This window comes from Herpailurus yagouaroundi, unplaced genomic scaffold, assembly GCF_014898765.1.
Source record: "Herpailurus yagouaroundi ecotype Mexico unplaced genomic scaffold, PumYag 140, whole genome shotgun sequence".
NCBI classification, from domain to species: Eukaryota; Metazoa; Chordata; class Mammalia; order Carnivora; family Felidae; genus Herpailurus; species Herpailurus yagouaroundi.
Genome location: NW_024412395.1, coordinates 78722331 through 78739991, shown reverse-complemented (window position 1 = coordinate 78739991; position 17661 = coordinate 78722331). Strand labels below are relative to the sequence as shown.

The 17661-nt window shown below is 37.6% G+C and overlaps 1 protein-coding gene across 1 annotated transcript; it reads right to left on the bottom strand.

Annotated features, from left to right (window-relative positions):
* Nucleotides 1-1909: 1909 nt before the first annotated feature.
* On the bottom strand, nucleotides 1910-16122 carry CUNH2orf69 (chromosome unknown C2orf69 homolog). The gene is made up of 2 exons (XM_040475782.1): nucleotides 15651-16122; nucleotides 1910-5026 (listed from the first exon to the last, which is right to left on the bottom strand). The coding sequence occupies exons 1-2, from the start codon at nucleotides 15987-15989 to the stop codon at nucleotides 4199-4201; spliced, it is 1167 nt and encodes a 388-aa protein (XP_040331716.1). The 5' UTR covers nucleotides 15990-16122; the 3' UTR covers nucleotides 1910-4198.
* Between the last annotated feature and the right edge of the window lie 1539 nt (nucleotides 16123-17661).

The following is a 17661-nucleotide window of genomic DNA, read 5'->3' as shown; positions in this document are numbered from 1 at the left end:
TATTTTCCTCATCTTTAAACTTGTACTTTATATGGTTGCTACAAAATTACAGAGATAATTCCAGGGCAGGGACAGTGATGGCTGGTGCTAGCTTTGAGATTTGGGGTGGCTCTTGTGGCAGTATTAAATTATAATGCCTACAAAACTAGAAGTGAACCCTTAGGGAAATTTTAAAATGATTTCCTTGGTCATATTTTTTAATGTTAGAGTCTTAATTTTGCATTTATCTTTTTTGCTGACCTGATTGAGACCAAATGAGATATTTTTAATATATAACATATTAAACAGTATGTTAGCTGCAACGTCTCAGGAATTCCAAATCTTAGAACTTTATTGCTGAAAGGGATCTTAGAAATCATTTTATCAATCCACATCGCCTGATTGTCCAGGCTTGTGACAGAAACTGGAATTACAGCTGTGGTGACCAGGTCAGTAATTGTCCACACTTTCTCCCTTAGGTGCAGCACATCTCTTGTTATTCTTTGACTACAGTTTGGGGGCTTGACCTGATACACAAAGGAATTTTTCTTCTCTGTCAGCAAAACTTGTCACTGTACCACTCACTGTACCACATAGACAAGGGATACAAAGTAAGACTAACAAGTAAACAACAGAGTGTAAGAGAAAATGGAATACTATGCAGTCAAACAATGAGACAGAGGTATTGTAGTACTGGCAAGAAAGTTTTCAAGGTAATTAAATGAGAAAAAGGTTGGAAACTATGGATATAGTGTACTGCCGTTTGTGTAAAACAAAGGTTTGCTGTAAGTAAACATTTATATTTGTATATGTATAGAATTATCTCTGCTAGAATATACAAGAAACCAGTGATAGTGATTGCCTTTGGGAAGAAGTTAGACAATTTAGGTGTGCAGACTGGAATCTGCAGTTGTATATTTTGACTTTTTTTTTTGGCCCTCTATCATTCTTTCAAAACAACTTTTTTAAATACATGTGTTAGACTGTATTAGTTTTTCATGAACACTAACAGTATTTGTCTTGGCACATAATTACATTGGAATTCTACTTATTCAGTAATTGATTTAAAACTTGTCACTTACAGTTTTAAAAAGGGAAATAAATTCAACAAGGCTTATTTTGTATCTTTCCACCCTTTTGAAGAGCGGCTATGGGAACATTTGGAAAGAATCTTGGTAAGGAGGCTTTTCTCTCACCTATCTGAAGTTGCCAACAGACATCTAAGCTGAACCTGAGAAGTTGAAGGAAAGCAAAATGCAGGAAGCTGGAGTGCAGGTATGTGTGGGGTCAGAGCTGTGCTGCTGGGACTCCTTCCTCCAGGGCTGAGACCAGACATGGTGAAGAGCCAGTCGACAGGCAGTCACTCACACATCCCTGCTGTTACCTCAGTCTTGTTGCAAGCACACATGTGAGTTTTTGGTGTTTTAAGTATGCCTAAGTTGTATTCTATTTTTAAAGCTCCATTAAATGGGATCCTAAAATGACCACCCTAAGCAACTGCCTGTCTCTACCACTAAGAGCTACTAGACCAACCTGAACTTACAGATGAGGTCTACCTATGTGTCGATCATATCCTCTGAGGCCCTCAAATGAAGTATAACAGAATAGCTCTTTTAAAAATACTACCTTTTGTTTCATATTTTCACTTTGAAGCCTTAGTCTATTACACATTTCCATACTCAAATGCTTGAGACTGGTTTGTCTGAGCCTGGATCTTTCTTGCCTGGGTGGGTGCTTATATATATCATTACATGGGTGAAATGAAAAGCAGATCACACCATATTTTAACTAAGACTCTTAAGGAGAGCACAAGAAATACATATACCTGAAATTATTAGCACATGAAAGGAAAAACCTACTTACTTGAGTTTTTCTTCCACAAGAAATTCAGCAAAAGAAATGGAAATAAAGCAAATTTTTGTGGGGCAACTTAAAGGAGAGAAGAAATGTATTTTTACAGGAAAGACTCAAAGTTGCTCATATGAAAAGACATGGAAGGTTAATGAAGACACATACAAACCTAAACTAGCAAAGTGGATAGAAATAGCTTCCTTCCAAGTAACAATCTGAAATTTTAACAAATCTATTAACATAAAGCACATCCAAACAGACTTCTCTGGATTAAATTTAATACAATTGTACATTCATGCTGTGGCGGTAACAACTTTCACATTATCTATATGACTTCTCAGTTGATTCTCATGACACAAACACAAAGGCACAATCCAAAAGGATACACTAACATTTACAATAGTTTTAAACAAATGTAGAGAAAGAACAAATTGGAAGTCATAAATATTCGAATAGGGATCAGCTGGAATATATTTTCATTCAAGAAAATATTTCTACTTTCAACACTCTCATCTGTTGCAATGGCAGTTCCAGGTGTCCAGTGAGTTATTCTTAACATCCATTGAACACATAACAATTATAATTAAGCAGTCATATGACTAGATAGCTAAAGAACCCAGATTTTTAAATATCTCAGATTTTTCAGATAAATCCTTCTTTTTTCCATTTTACCTAATCCTGTGAAATAAGTGCTTTTCCTTCCCCCTCAGTAGTGCATTCAGTAACTTAGCTACTTAACATTAGATACACATGAATTTAACCAAGGATTATTAAACATTGAAAGAAGCCATCCAACCAATCATGATACTTTAAGATTAGGTAATAAAATGCTAGAATCAGGTTGCTGGTTTCCTTACTGGGAATTTTTGGTCTTAAAAGCCGGTAAAGAAATTGAACCAACATAAACTAACTTGTCCTTAAAAAAAATTGAGATACTATTCTGTACTTTATACAATTAAGGGATGTCATTTCTAAGCATTTGGTGAGCAAGAATTCTGATAAGTTTGAATATTTGGAATGTATTACAGAGTCATTAAAATATAAGTCTGGGAAGAAACCAAGAGATTAACATTTTAATTCTGTATTTTATAAATTTAGGTCCTCTGGGTTATTAAGATATTAAGCTTCAGTATCTTTTTTTATCAATTTGAAAGCGGCAATGCCTGCTTAATTATTTCATGACCTGCAAAAGCTAATTATTAATAAGCAATAAAAAAGTGACTGCTCACCTTTTATTGTAATCATACAGCTGTCAGTGTTAGTTGACACTCATTAGATCTTGGTTTCTCAAAATGTATTTATCTAGGTCAAGAAAAACAGGCAGAAGGAAACCTCACCCAAATTATGTAGCAGTGTTAAGCAAATTCAGTTTTTGAGCCAAAACTAAATCATTTGTGTCTTCAAACTTTCCCTTGTAACTTTTCTTATAGCAATATAATTTTGCATTTTGGCCAAAGAGAGCTGCTTTCTTTTGGCAGACAAAATCAAGCTTCTGGAGAAACACTAACTTAGATGTATAGAATCTGCCTCCTTTTCAATAGAGCAGTAACAAATCGAGTGTTATATATTTATTTCACCTAAGTTGATCTCTTTCAAAAGACTGATATGATGAAAAGATTTTAAATTTGTAGTCTATTTTTACGCAGTATACCTAATTATGTTCTAATTAAAACAATTTTGCCAAAGAACTGGTTTTTGGCCAAGAGTCAAGTCCAAAATGTCTTATCTAAAAGCCACAGTGCTTAAGTGTAATGTTTTTAAAAACCAACTGTACATTACTACATGTTTTTGGAAATGTGGAAACAAATACATTTTGACTTTCAAGAAAAAAAACACTTGGTGGCACATTAAAGGATGACTATGAGTTTATAAAACATAAGAGGCAGGATATAGTTATTCCAGAATTATGGAAAACATCAGTGTGCCTTTGCTTTATTTGAAGAAAAATGGGAGTTTTGAGTGCCAAAATAGCTAATTACCGTTAGTGTCACCAAAATTAGTTCCAAACATTAGTACTCAGAAAATAAACTATTTCCAACAATAACAATTTTCATTACCTTTTAGAAGGACTATATCATAACTCTCATTCCTAAGGGTCTTGTATCTCCTTGTAAGGTTATCACAAATCACCTTTTACTTTTCAAATGAACTAATTCTAACCCAATCCAAATTAAAAACTGTTCACATTCACGAGCAAGGAATACTATTGCACATTACACTCTTTAGGAATGTGTGCTTCCTCCCCCCACCCCCCCCGCCCCCGAAAAACTGACAGTGCATCTATGAATTAGATCTCACTACCTGAATTTATAACACTCAAAGTGCTTCTGCTCTTCCACTGAACAAGGACATTAATGTTCTTGTAGTCTCAAAATACTTCATGAACCCTGAAGTGATTCTCTATGGAAGGAGCTTCCTTTGCAAAATGAATTTGGCTAGTCACCTGCATACCAAAATCTCCAAGTATTTGAACAAATTTCTTGTGCTCCTTTCCAATCCAAGATCTCATTGGATCACATACTTGGTAAGGTGTTACATGGGTATGAACAATAATTCCTGTTTGTGCAAATTCTTTCAAGACTTCTGGATAAGTAACCCAAGTATTGCTTCCTCCGGAATGACCACCATCCAGCCAGTACATTGTTCTTATGCTTTTGATAAAAGCATCTATGTTCTTGTCTTTCTTGGCTTCTTTTAATTCAAAAAGCAATTGATTCAAAACAACACAACCTTTACTGAATCCGATCAAAGTAAAAGAAGCACCATTTAGTGATGGTGGATAAAAACTCATGGCAGACTCATCAAACTTTTCACAGGTCCTCTCTTTTTCTCCCTGGCAACCATTAGTAGTGTGAGAAGAACTGGATCTACAATTAGATGCTTTGGAGTCCTGATTCAAATCTTTCACATTCTTCTTTGATAACAAACTGTTCTGACTTAAGTTAAAAGCATTAACTAATAACATATAAAGGTGCTTAAAAGCTCCAAAGTCAGTATTGTGTTCTGGAGCACCAAACATATTACTTTTCACAAAATTATCATAGCAGCTGAATTTGTGCAAATGCATTCGAGAACACTTTATCACCCAAATGTAACTATTGGGGAACCGGTGGGCTAAAATGTTGGCCACATTTTCTAGACTCCAGTTTTCCCACTGATAATTCTCAGGATGACGAGTCATAATTTCATGGTAATTCTGAAAGGTAAGAAAGATGAAACAAGCATTAAATACACATTTACATAAAATTATTTCCACAAAATAGATTCCCATTTTTATGGTGGAGAAAATTGGGATGTTATAATGACCGACCCATGGTTAACATACTAGAAATGAAAACTACAAATATGTCATTACTTTCTGATAGAATTTTAAACAAATCATTTAATCAGTTTAAACCCCAAAACCATCAAAAGACAGGGTTATGAGATACAGCTAAATAGCACAGTAGAAATTTAAAAATAAAACTTACCTTAAAAGGATTATAAATAATTTTAAATAAATGTTATTTAGTATACATAAAATCTCCTACTCCTAACATATTAACTAAAAATAAAAACTGGTTTATTAAGCAGACTTTTTGACCAAGACAGAACTTTAAAAATATTTTCCCTTTAAAGCTGTTACCCTGAACCCCACCCCTCTTTGGACTACTGGAACTGAATGCTAAATTTGATTTCATTTTGGTATTACATACAGTTGACCCTTCAACAACATGCATTCAATCTGTGAAGGTCCACTTATAAGCAAGTTTTTTCCTATACATACAGTATACTGTAAATGTATTTTCTGTTATGATTTTTTTTCACATTTTTTTTAATTTATTTTCGGGACAGAGAGAGACAGAGCATGAATGGGGGAGGGGCAGAGAGAGAGGGAGACACAGAATCGGAAACAGGCTCCAGGCCCTGAGCCATCAGCCCAGAGCCTGACGCGGGGCTCGAACTCACGGACCGTGAGATCGTTACCTGGCTGAAGTCGGAGGCTTAACCGACTGCGCCACCCAGGCGCCCCTCTGTTATGATTTTTTTAATAACATTTTCTTTTTAAAAAAAAAGATTTTATTTTTAAGTAATGTCTACACCCAATGTGGGGCTCGAACCACAACCCCAAGATCAAGAGTTGCATGTTCCACCTACTGAGTAGCCAGATGCCACCTTAATAACATTTTCTTAAGAAAAATGTCACTTTATTGTAAGAATACAGCATATAATACATATACAAAATATTCATTAATTGACTATTTACATTATCAGTAAGGCTTCTGATTCTAATCAGTAGGCTATTAGTAGTTAAATTTGGGGGGAATCAAAAGTTATATGTAGATTTTCAACTATGTGGGGGTCAGTGCCCCTAACCCCTGCATTGTTCAAGGTTTCATCTGTACAAAGCTGCAATGGATGTTAATAGAAACATCTTTTTATATATCTGTGATTATCTCTTTAAAAATAAATTCCTGGATATGGAAAAACAGGGTAAAAAAATATCCATAATTTAAGATTAGTTATACAGACTACAATACTGTCTTCCAGAGAGATATGTATAATTTTTCTTCTATCTTTGTGCAATTTCTTAGGCAAAGGATAGCTTATTCTAATTTGGATTTGTTGAAAATTTGAATGAAGTTGAAACTTTGTTTATATATTTATTAACGACCTGGATTTCTACTTGTGTTTGTTCATAACTTTGGCCCTTTTTTATTTGGATCTTATTTATTTATAAGCATTCTATATATAGTAGTAACTTTTTGCTCAGGTTCTAGGATATGCACATAAATTTTGTTTTCCTTTTAATTTGTATTCATAGTAGCTTTTTTAAAAAAAGAAGAAATTCAGATTTATTCATTTATTTTATGAAATTTATTGGATACCTACTGATTGGGTATGGATCAGAACAGACTAAACCCCTGCCCACATGGAGCTCACATTCTAGTACAGAGATACACAATAAACTACTGTGTAAGTAAACAGAGCAACACTGTCCAACAGAAATATAACATGAGCCACACATTTCTAGTAGCTACATTTTAAAAAGTAAAAAGTTAACAGGTGAAACTATCTTTAATAATGTATTTTGAGCCCAAGATGTGTAAAATATTATAATTTCAACATGTAACCATTATAAAAAACTGAGAGATTACTACATTTCTTTTTCTTACAAAGTCTATGAAATCCAGTGTGTATTTTACACTTATAGCACATCTCAATTTGGATGCTGAATTTTCATTGGAAATACTAGATCTGAATTTAGATTTTGTAAAATTTACAGTCAAAAAAGTAGACTCATTTACCCAAGTTGTTCAAATATACTTAAAAGTTTTCTAGGAACTGAACTGAGTATCAGTTTTTAGATTTCAATTTAAAGTTAAATATAATTAAAAATTTCATTCCTTGATTAGACTAACATTTCAAGTGGTCAATAGCCACAAGCGGCTAGTAGTCGGCACAAAACATTAGATGGTAGTTAAGTGCAATGGAGTAAAAGTTTTAAAAAGCAGGGCAAAAAGAATACAAGGCTTTGGAGAGGGTGGAAGATTCTTATTTAAAACACAGGGTGGTCTGCAATAAGGCGGCTACTTGAGAAGGAACAGAAGGAACCAAGGGAGTGAATCATGACATTTCAGGCATAAGGAACTGCAACCACAAAAGGCCCTGAAGTGGAAGCATGTTTGGTAGAGCCAAGATACAGTAATGAGGCTAGCGTAGCTCCGTATCAGGAACAAATAGAAAAGTCAAAGTCAGAGAGATTGTTGGGGAGGAGGGGAGGTATGAGGGCTCTGGCTTTTGCTTGGTAGGGTTTGGAACAGAGGGCTGAAATAATTTATGTCTTGAAATGATTACTCTGGCTCCTATGTTGAAGGGTCGGGAGTTGAAGCAGGGAGACCAGTAGGGGGCTACTGAAGGATAATCCTGAGAAAAGAAGGTAGTTTGAATAAAAGTGGTAGTAGAAATGAAGGCAGTAAAAAGTGGTCAGAAAAAGAGAAACAGAGTTGTGATTTGCCTTTTTTTTCTAACAGCCGTAAACTATATATGTTGAACAATTTTAGAATTAAAAACATTTTTTTAACGTTTATTCATTTTTGAGAGACAGAGCATGAATGGGGGAGGGGCAGAGAGGGAGACAGAATCCAAAGCAGGCTCCAGGCTCTGAGCTGGCAGCCCATGAGGGGCTCGAATTCACGAGCCATGAGATCATGACCCGAGCCAAAGTTGGATGCTTAACTGACTGAGCCACCCAGGCACCCCTATGTGGAACAATTTTAAATGAACTTCTCTTTTGACCTAGTAACTCCACTTTTAGGAATTTATCTCAGTGGCATACTTGCATATATGCATGAACAATTAAGTATGTATAAGGTTATTTGTTTCAAAAGAATAGACGTGTGAGTACTAACACGGGTTGTAAAATAAGGGCTAAAAATCCACTGTATGCTATGCTACCATTTGTGCTTTTTTTAAAAAGTTTGCATCAGCATAGAATGTCTCTGGAAGGACATATAAATCAGTAACAATGGTAGCCTTGGTGAAGAGAAATGGGAGACTGGAGAGACTGGGGTGAAAAGGAGATTTACTTACCAACGTATAACCTTAAAGAAACTGAATTTTTAACAATATGCATATATTTTCTATTAAAAAACTAAAACTAATAAAATACTCACTATAAAAACTATCTACATGCAAAGGCATAAGGAAGATAGAAAAATCCTCCATAAAATTATCAATTAGAAGTAATCATTATTAAACCTTTGGAGTGTAGCATTCCAGTTTTCTTTAGTATACATACACATATACAAATACATATATAAGAGAGCATTCTTGGGGCACCTAGGTGCTTAGTCAGGTAAGCGTCCAACTCTTGATTTCGGCTCAAGTCATGATGGCAGTTGTTGAGACTGAGCGGCGAGTCAGGCTCTACACTGACAGCACGGAGCCTGCTTGGGATTCTCTCTCTCCCTCTCTCTCTGCCCCTCCCTCCCTCGCACGCTTGCACACATGCACACTCTCTCTCTCTCTCAAAATAAACATTTTAAAAAAAGAGCATTCTTTATTTCTCCCTCAACAAGCTTATGCATACAGTTTTCACTTAAAAATATATTACAGGCATGGTTCCATATCATAAATATAGATTTGCATGATAATTATTAGACTGTCCATAAAAAGATTAATATCAATTTACATTTCACTGGAAGTATATAAGAATTTACCCACATCCTTACCCACAGTGGCTATTAGCATCAATTTTTTTTTTTTATTTTTTTTTTATTTTTTTTTAATTTTTTTTTTCAACGTTTATTTATTTTTGGGACAGAGAGAGACAGAGCATGAACGGGGGAGGGGCAGAGAGAGAGGGAGACACAGAATCGGAAACAGGCTCCAGGCTCTGAGCCATCAGCCCAGAGCCTGACGCGGGGCTCGAACTCACGGACCGCGAGATCGTGACCTGGCTGAAGTCGGACGCTTAACCGACTGCGCCACCCAGGCGCCCCCATATTAGCATCAATTTTTAAAAAATTTCTACTATGATAAAAAATCTTACTTTTATCTTTTATTATATATATATGTATTTTTTTTTAACGTTTGTTTATTTTTGAGAGAGAGAGACAGAGCATGAGCAGGAGAGGGGCAGAGAGACAGGGAGACAGAATCTGAAGTGGGCTCCAGGCGCTGCGCTGTCAGCACAGAGCCTGACATGGGCTCGAACTCACAAACTGTGAGATCATGACCTGAGCCAAAGTCAGATGCTTAACCAATTGAGCTACCCAAGCACCTCAAAATAGCTTACTTTTAACTTGCATGTTTTGATTCCTAATCAGGTTGAATTTTTTTCTATGTTTATTGGCAATTTTCTTTCTCTTCTTCTGTTCTCGGTTTCATGTCCTTTGATAATTTTCCCAGATGCTCAAGTCCTTCTTAACAGTTTGTAATCTCATTAATGTTGACTATTTTGTCATACATGTAAAAACTTTTAATTCTCAGAAGGCTATCATTTAATTTTTTATGGATTCTGCTACTGTACTCTGCATATTGATTTGTGACATATAATTAAAATAGGAGCTTAGATCTGAAAGGGCTTATCTAAATCCTTTATATAGCTAAGGAAATGGAGATCCTAGAAACTACAGTTATTATATTATATAGTTATTTAGTTAATGAGCCAAAATGAACTCAAGATTTTACAATTCTCACAATTTACCACATAGGAGGTGGTAAATCTAAAAACTTGGTATTTTCTTTGATTAGCCCCAGGTTACATGATCAGAGGGGGAAAATGCTTTTAATGCATAAAACTAAAACATAAAACATAAAAACAGGATGGTTACTGTTGTGTCAAAACCTTTGCAGCTCTCAAAACAATGGATAAGTACTCCCATATTCTAAAAAGAGACATCCCAATAGGACTTGCTAAAGGTAGCCAAAGCTGGTTCTGCAACTCAGGCTATTAAAACAAGGCCAATCTACAGAAAAGGCTAAAGACTGCAGGAAGAGAGCATTTTCTTTTGAGAATTTTCATCCCAGTTGGGAAGGCAATGCACTTATTTACCTTTTAAGGGGGAATGCTTCTAGTGGGGCATGCTTCTCTTCATCACCAGTGAGACAAGTGGCAAAAGAATGTCTTGGAGCAATTAAGAGGTGGTTATTTCACAGGTAGATTGACCTGCAAAAACTTACAGGCCCACCCCATACTGCTATTGAAGTAAAAGTACAAAAGATTTTTAGGAAAGCTTGACATGCATGTGTCTCCAATAGTTTGGAGACATTCAAGATAAAGTTTTAAGCTAGGCGAACTATTCTTACACCAGAGCAAGGATAACTATATGGGATACGAGCTGTACTTCCATCAAAAATGGTGGAAGGGGACATCTTTATTGAGCATAAAGTGGACATCCCAAGTAAGCAAGCTAGAAGGACCATAATAGCCTAAGAAGGCTGCCCAACAAGAAGCACAAGAAACCCCAGAGCATATATCAAGTGCAAAATAATAGAATACACACACACACACACACACACACACACACACACACACACACACACCTGTCCCTGGCTCCTTGCACAGAGCTCCTAAAACCCTTGGAATTTCCTGGGTGACAGGAACATCTTTGCTCTAATGAGATGACTCTTGGTGGACTCTTGGATAGGAAGTGGTCAACCAGAAAGACCAAGACATGATTAGAAGTTTGAAACTTTCAGTCCCACTCTCCATTCTCAATAGACTGGAAAATGGAGTTAATGATTGATTATGACCATGCAATGAAGCCTCCATTAAAAAAAAAAAAAAAAAAAATTCCCAAATATGGGGCTCCTGGGTAGCTCAGTTGGTTAAGCATCCGACTTCGGCTCAGGTCAGGATCTTGCGGTCCATGAGTTCAAATCCCACATTGGGCTCTGTGCTGACAGCTCAGAGCCTGGAACCTGCTTCAGATTCTGTTCTCCTCTCTCTGCCCCTCCCCTGCTCACGCTTTGTCTGTCTCTCAGAAATAAACATTAAAAAAAATTTTTTTTTAAATCCCCAAATATGGGTTTGGGTAGCTTCTAGGCTGGTGAACACATGGAGGTCCTAGGGTAATGGTGCACTGAGAGAGGGAATGGAAGCTCCATACCCCTTTCCACATACCTTATCCTATGCATCTCTTCCATCTAGATATTCATCTGTATCCTTTATCACATCCTTTCATAATAAGTGGGTAAATAGTAAGTAAGCTGTTTCCATAAATTCTGTAAGCTGCTCCTGCAGATTAACTGAACCCATGGAGGGGGTCACGGGAAGCCCAATTTATAGCCAGTCGGTCAGCAGTACAGGTGACAACCTGGGACTTGGATGGGCATCTGAAGTGGAGGGAGCAGTCTAGTGGGACTCAGTCCTTAACTTATGAAATGTGACAATAACCCCAGGTAGATACTGTCAGAATTGAACTGTAGGATATCCAGCTAGTGTCAGAGAGGATCACCTGGTATGGGGAAAAACCCCACATATCAGGTTTCAGAAGTACTGTGAGTGTGGTAGTAGTGTAAATAGTAAAGGAGTGAGTCTTCTACTCACCAGGACATATACGTAGGGCATACTATGTATCCTAGCCTTTAGGAAAACAAAATTTCTTTAACGGTTGGAAATGACCAAATGTTCACCAAGCGCTGAATGAGTAAACAAACTGTATATCTATACACAGAAAATGACTTGGTAATAAAAAGGAACATACTAATGATACAGGCAACAATAATAATGAATTTCAAAAGCATTATATATTAACTGAAAGAAGCCAGATACAAGACTACATACTATGCTTCTAAATTATTGAAAATCTAGAAAAGGCAAAACTATAGTGAAAGAAAGCAGATCACTAGTTGCCTGGGGCTGAGAAAAGAGACTGACAGAAGTAGGACACAAGGGTACTTTTTAGGGTGATGCAATGTTGTATAACATGATTGTGATGTTGGTTACATAACTGTAACATTTGTCAAAATTCATCAAATTGTAAGCTTATACTTAAAAGAGAGAGACAGATAAGTATAATTTTACACCCTGAGGCTTCACAAAGCAAGAGAACTCAAGAAAATTGGAAAGTGTCTACTTAAAAAAAAATAGATTCCCCCTCCAAAATCAGAGCACCTAAAGAAATATGAATTACTATGTTCTCAGCTCATCTGTTAATTCATATGAGAAAATAAAAAGTATAGAATAAAAAAGGACAAAATGATTGCAAAAGGAACATCAACAAAGTAATGATAATTAAAATTTTAAATTACATGGACCATCAGATCCAAATGATACCAAATCTGTGTTAACATAAGGTAAGCTCTTAATGGTACCCTACAAAGTTCCGTTGGCCCTATTTTGTTCAGTACTTATCCAAATTAAGAATAAAGATACAGAAAGAATGCTTATTTAATCTATGTATGATACAAAGCAAAATAATGGTTCTATAAAAGGATCAATAAAAAAGCTGAGCTGTATTTAACAGTGTAAATTTCATAAACATTAGGCTCAGAAGAATCAAGTACAAAGATACAGATGAGGAAATCTAGCCCAAAAGCATTTCATATAATAACAGCCAAGATTTATCAAGCACTTCATCATGCATTGCTCAAAGCAACTTACATATATTCATTCATTTATTTCATTCAAAAAATTATCTACTGAATATTTACAACATGCCAGTCAGTAAGCATCATAAACATATTAGTGAAGAAAACAGACATGAAGCCTACACTGTAGTGTTTGAAGACAGGTAAAAAACAAAATGACTAACTAATACAGTAAATGAAATGGATAAAAATAAAAGAGAAAAACTGACAGGAATCCCGTGCATATATATGATTACTAAATAGGTTGGTCAGAAAACACCTCATTGTGAAGGCAACTTTTGAGTAGCCTTGAGACAGGTGATGTAATGAATCCTACAGGTATCTGGAAGAATACTGTTGCAGGCAGTATGTGCAAATCTTTTGGGGTGAAGTATGGCTGCCATGAATGACATTTAGAATGCTGGTGTGGCTATGGCAGAGTAAAACAGAAAAAGGAGACAGGAAAGCAACAGAATGGGAAAACGTAAAGGTAGTGAAGAGCCATACAAACCATCAAGTTCTCTGGCTTTTACTCTGAGTGACATGGAAAACTATTGGAAAGTTTTGAGCAGTGGTATGGCATGATTTGACTTACATTTCAAATTTATAATTCTGATCACTTCCAGATACATTTAGGAGGAGAAACAACTTTGTTGATTGAGTGAGATATGAAGTGTGAAAGAGAGGTTACTAAAAAATAACTTCAAGGTTTCTAACTTGAGCAACTAAAAAAGGAAATTCTATTAACTGAGATGAGGAAGACTGCAAGAAGAACAGATTTAAAGGCAAAGATTCATGTTTGCTTTGAGATATGTTTGAGATATCTATTAAATATCCAAAAGGCAATATTGTGCAGGTGACTGGTAAGTCCAAAGTTCCAGGAATCTAGGCTACATACAAAAGTGTTGAAGGTCATCAGAGTACAGATAGTATGTAAAACCACAAGACTGAAAGATTACTAAAGGAATAAAGGTAGAGTAGAAAAGTTCACAAACTGAGCCCAAGGGTAGCCCAATAATAAAAAAGGTCATCAGAAAGATGAGAAGAAACTGTTAGTCATTAGGTATTCATATAGTTAGTCCTCACTGACACCTTCTAAATTATTACTCCTATTTTATAGTTGAGGTAGCTGCAATTGGCCAGAGATTTCATAGCTAAAAAGTGCAGAATCAGGGTTCAAACCTAGGCAATCTGGCCTCAAAGTCTTTTGATGCATTATCCTATTCTTCTCTAAAGGACCTGAGTTTTTAAAGCACTTCATATTCTGCATAAATCAACACTATATCACTGTCCAAAAAGCTAATGGAATCTCGGGCTACATTAGGAAGTGAATAATGTCAAAACGAAAGGAGGTATTACTCTATGTGTATTTAGCACTTTTTAGACCTCATCTGAAGATACTGTATTCTGGCTGGTACACTTTATAAACATTTAATAGGTACTCAAGAAAGGTTAGTTACGATCCTTTACTATCTACTATCCATTACTATCATCACCATCATCATCATCATTATGATGCACACAGTAGCTGGTCCTCAAATCTCTGGAAGTCGCTGCTGTCAGCATTGCCATGCTATTTTCCCAAACTGAGCAACAGAGCATCAATTGAGTAAATTAAGTATCTTGTCTTAAATCTAAATACTAGTTTTTTCAGAGTTTTTATTAGAAGTCAATTAGACTAGTCAATTGTTTTAAGAACGAGAGAAAAAACTACATATATCTTAACCATTACTCGACACAAGGCACAAAGTTTGTAACTATATCATTTAAAGCATCAATTTCAAAAACAATAAAGTAATATTGTTTCATGGTATAAGAAACCTATCTAGCCATGCTGCCTAGACAAGCCATGCTATCTACATCAGCACTACCGAACAGAACTTTCTATGATGATGGAAACGTTCAGTGGAAATGCTTTGTATTTGTGCTGTCCATTAGGAAACACACAAACCTTAGGTGCTACTGAGCACTTGAAATGTAGCTAGTGTGACTGAGAACCTGGATTTTTTATTTAATTTAAACAGCCACATATACCTAATGGCTAGCGTATTAGACGACGCGGTTCTGAGTTAAGATCCAGATTAAGACCCGGCATTCCAGGACAAAATAGCCACAAATATTTGCCTGAAGCTATAAAAATAATAATTAAGATAAAATCACATACAAAAACAAAAGTAAAGAATTTTTAGGTGATCATCAAAATATTGACATGCTTAATTACTGTCCCTTTTCTTCCACCCACCCTCCCTTTCTAGGGTAACTGAAAGTGTCATACCCTTGTATTTTTTTTTTTTTTTACTTGCTTGCTTTTTAATTACTGTCAGCGTTTTCGGAACCCTAAAGTGCTAAGTTAATTTACAAGTCATTCCTGTCTCCTGTCTAACACACACACACACACACACACACACACACACACACACACACACACTTCCGAGAAACGAAGTTATCGAATGGATATACATTATGTGTCTCATTCCTTCTGTCTCAAATTCCAACCCATCGAAGCCTACACTAAACAGCTGGCTCTTTCGAGGTCGTAACCCTCCAAGGACACCTTCCCTCTGGGGCTCCAGAAGCACAGGGTCAGGGGTGTGGCAGGGGCGGTTTTGGATTTCGTGGAGCAACGGAAGAGCCACGCCGTGAGCGCATGTGTGGGTGTGTTCAGGACAGGCAAGGAACCGCGCACTAATACGAGGGGGAAATGGGGACATTCGCATATGCACACGAGGAAGGAACAGGTGTCCAGGCAGTCCCCAGGTTACCTGCACATCCCCCGGGAAATAGAGAACGTGATGCTGGGACGCTGGCTGCGGCTCCTCCTTCGCCCGGTCCCCAAGGAGGGCCCGCCGTTCCGGTCCCTCCCCGGCTGTCTCCGCCGCCAGCAGGAGCAACTCGTTGCTGCGCTGCGGGTCAGCTCCCGGCACCGTGGACAGCTGCAGGCACTGCGTCCGGCGCCCCTCCGCCGACGGGGAGAACGGCGCACCGCTGCCGCCGCCCAGGTTCATGGTTTCGGCCTGCGAGCGGGACGCGGCGATTCCGAGGCTGAGCTGCGGCAGGAGGAGCAGCAGCGGTGGCGACCGCAGGAGCCTGAACTCCCACATGGGTCGCTGCCGCGAGAGCAGTTCAGGGGTGGGGGGAGGTCCTGAGGGAGGGACATCGGCAGGCCGCCCAACGGTCGGCTGGAGCGGCCCGGGCGGGACTTGGCGCGGGGGCGACGACGGCGTCACAGGCCGACGTCCCCGCGCAGCGTGCGTAAGGGAAGGAGGGGTGTGCACGAAATCCGACTCGGTTCCCAGAGGGGGCGATGGGGGCGTGGCCCTAGGAAAGACGTTTGTGATTGGTGGGTTCTGCTTTGCCCGGGAAGTTCGAACGGAAGTCTGGGAAAGAGTTGGGAGAGCAAAGGAAGAGGGAATGTAGTAAGGACTCTGAAAGAAGGGCAGAAGTTGTAGCGTACTCGCAGCAGCAGGAGTGGCTCGAAGGTCGTTGTCCAGTAACTGGGTAGAATTTTGAGTATGCTATACTCCCGTTTCAGTAGGCTCACCTTGCAGGTGAGGTGTTGTTTGTTTGTTTGTTTGTTTTGTAGTTCTTTGAATGTTAAATGAAGGGAATCTCCCTTTTCTCACCAGCTCATTTTCTTTGTAGATAAACTAAGATTTCTAGGTTGATGAGAATTTGTGGTTAGATACGAAATCTAATGCACCTTTGACTGGTACTGGGGAACAGGGCACATGAGTTGGAACAGGAAAAATGGGGCAAGGCATTAGCTGTTACACAATTGTTGTCCCTGGGGTTTGCAGCCAACAAGATTTGCTGTTTTAGGGTTTTCAAAAACCAGTTCGGACAGTAGGAAAATGATAGGTGTCCAACAACCATCTGTGTCCAGTTGTGTAAGAGGAAGATTTGGCCAAATGTATGCTAAAGGCAGGGAGGGGAAGGGGAAGGGGAAGGGTCCAGTATTCTAAACTTCAGGTGCCTGTGAGGCAAGGCACTGTAAAGAGCCCTATAGAAGACAATATTAGTGATGATTGTAAAAATTACAGCCAACATTTACTGGGGCGTTACTGTAGGTCAGGAGTTGATACAATAAAGGAATTCTCAACTTTCAGTGTTTGTGTCCTGCTCACGGGCTCTCAGGGAAGCCATACATTTACCAGAGTCAGCAAAATCTCAAAGCATGGGCTCTGTTTCTGCCTTGAGTACACATTGTACATCTGCTTTGTTTACAAACAACCTAAAAAAGAGCATTTCAATCATAAAGAGTTTAAAAAAACAAAACGAAAACCTCCCTGGTTCCCATAAGATTAAGGTCATACAGCCCTGCATGTACCAAAAGCTTAAGATTAGGTAATTTTCTGAAATGTCTTTTATCTAATGATTTGTAACTTTTTATGTAGACCCTACACAAAATATTCCTTCCCTGGAGGACTCTCTATGATGATTGTGCATCCTGGGAAGCCGTCCTAACTTGGGATGAAATAAAACTTTCTTTCTTTTAGAAATTCTAAAAGATTGCTCATTTTGACAAACTAAGAATTTCATATTATTAACTGTTCTGAGTCTGTATATGATTGTGTTTATACATACTGTTTTCTTTTCTCCACATTTCAAATATTAACAAATAGTCTTGAAGTAAGAACACAAATGAATAAATGATAAAATATAATTTTCTTATATATACTATAGTGACTTCATTGAAGTGTACTATGCTAACCTACTTTGGTTCAAATTATTGGGTTCTATCTGACATCATAATAGTGTAACCAATCAAGAATT

Coding starts and splice junctions, on each gene's coding strand:
- CUNH2orf69 (XM_040475782.1), bottom strand. CDS start 15,989: ATGTGGGAGTTCAGGCTCCTGCGGTCGCCACCGCTGCTGCTCCTCCTG. Junction 5,027..15,650: donor ATTTCCCGGGGGATGTGCAG/GTAACCTGGGGA, acceptor CTTACCTTTCAG/AATTACCATGAAATTATGAC.